This window comes from Ptychodera flava, unplaced genomic scaffold, assembly GCF_041260155.1.
Source record: "Ptychodera flava strain L36383 unplaced genomic scaffold, AS_Pfla_20210202 Scaffold_85__1_contigs__length_474606_pilon, whole genome shotgun sequence".
NCBI lineage: Eukaryota > Metazoa > Hemichordata > Enteropneusta > Ptychoderidae > Ptychodera > Ptychodera flava.
In genome coordinates this window covers 41,910-43,732 of record NW_027248407.1, presented here as the reverse complement: position 1 = coordinate 43,732, position 1,823 = coordinate 41,910, and the positions used below count along the sequence as shown (strand labels likewise).

Below are 1,823 nucleotides of genomic sequence, written 5' to 3'. Positions count from 1 at the left end.
CTCGCAAAGCAAAGTGTTAATTGCGAAATTTATTTCTTGCACTTTAGTTCATCCCCAGCAGCATGTTTATCAAGTATTTGTAGAAGTCTGCAACTTTGAATTTTGTAATTTTTGCCTTATCACACTTCCTGAGTGTGTTGTTGAGCAATGAAGTAAATAAATAAATTAAGTAATCATCGAGATATTAAAGTGGGAGGAGCCATTGTTCTCTTTAGCGCAGTCCAGTAGCGTCCCAAGTCGTTGTTGCCAAGACGTGCGGACCAGTCGAAGAGGCGCGCTTAGCATTAGTAATAATTCGCCGAAGATAGCCCAAGCAAGACGTATTGACCAAAGAACACTACTTGCATGCTCAAACGTGTTCCCATGAAAAGCTGTCTACTTATTTGGAGGCGACAAATAGGGTCCTTTACTAGATACACTTCAGGGGCTCTAGGACTTCACTAGAGATACGGACACCGTTAAAAACTGTCGCACCGATTAAACAAACATGAGGCGATATGGAGTAGAGTCAGCGCTGCTAATACTAATCGGGTTCTGCTTAGCAGCAGCCGAGGACCTATTCTTCCGCACACAGCCCGTCGATACAACGGTCAACGAAGGCGAGACGGCCGTACTGCGATGCAAAGTCTCGAACCTTAGTTCAGTTCACTATCTGCAATGGGTAAAAGACGGCGTTGCTATCAACCACCCTAACAGGACTAGAAACATTAACAGACTTCGCAATATATGTGACGTGAGGGAACCCACTCGCTATTCGGTGGTGGGTGACTTTGCTCACGGTGAGTTCAATCTAGAAATTGTACACACGATAGCGAGTGAAGACGAAGATTCTTACAGATGTATTGTGTTTGATGACTTCGGACCGGTATTGTTTTCCTCCGAGGTGGAACTTACTGTACGCACTCAATCGGCAGCAAGTTACCCTGTGTGTTTACCTACCACCGTACGCGACGCGTACGTCGCGGGAGACGTTCTGCATACGGAGTGTTTGTTCCGGAATGCCGAGCCGCTGCCGGAGCTGAGCTGGTCGCGGAACAACCGACGCGTTTCAGCAGGTGAGTTGATTTACCCGTTGTTGCCGGACAAAAAGCGGGACTGGGTGCTGACGGCAGAGGATGACGGCGCCGTCATTACGTGCCAAGCCACGGGGCCGGCAATCTCCGATTCCCAGGCCTGTGTAATTGGACCTCTGGTCGTTTATTATGCACCGACAGTGACTGTCATGCCCGAAATCGTCGACGTGTCGGTCCACGACTCCGCCATATTTACATGTTCGGTGGTGGCCAACCCGAAACCAGACGCTTACTTTTGGCAAACAAATAGAAATCCCATCGATCTATCCACGGGAAGATATTCTCTGTCAGCTAACGGGGAAAACCTGACTATTTCGCAATTGACCATTTTCGACGACGGCTTTATCATAACGTGTATCGTAGAAAATGTCATCGGTCAGACTTCAGCAAGCGCCGTTCTCTACATACTGGAGGCGCCGGCAGGACCTTCGACTCAACGAAATGTCACTGTTACCGAAACGCCCGAGCGAGAAGACAGTGAACCGTCGACCACATCGGCCCCCGCCGGCACGGCCAGGACCTAAGCCGAGACTACCGACGACTGCGCCCATGACCAGTACTGCACAAACTGGCAACCCCGACAGTGAGCTGGGGTTCGCTGGTTCTGATAAACCACAAGAGGAGGAAAATGGCTTGGTCCTCTCTGTGCCTGTACTGGCGGCTGTAGTGACAGGCAGCGCTATATTCGCCATAGTACTAGTTGTCCTTTTATGTGAACTTATCCGATGGAACAAAAAGAGGAGGAAAAAT

The 1,823-nt window shown here is 49.3% G+C and overlaps 1 protein-coding gene across 1 annotated transcript; it reads left to right on the top strand.

Moving 5' to 3' along the window:
* The first annotated feature begins 487 nt into the window (after positions 1-487).
* On the top strand, positions 488-1,597 carry LOC139129026 (kin of IRRE-like protein 1). The gene has a single exon (XM_070694700.1). The coding sequence runs from the start codon at positions 488-490 to the stop codon at positions 1,595-1,597; it is 1,110 nt and encodes a 369-aa protein (XP_070550801.1).
* Positions 1,598-1,823: the final 226 nt, after the last annotated feature.

Coding starts and splice junctions, on each gene's coding strand:
- LOC139129026 (XM_070694700.1), top strand. CDS start 488: ATGAGGCGATATGGAGTAGAGTCAGCGCTGCTAATACTAATCGGGTTC.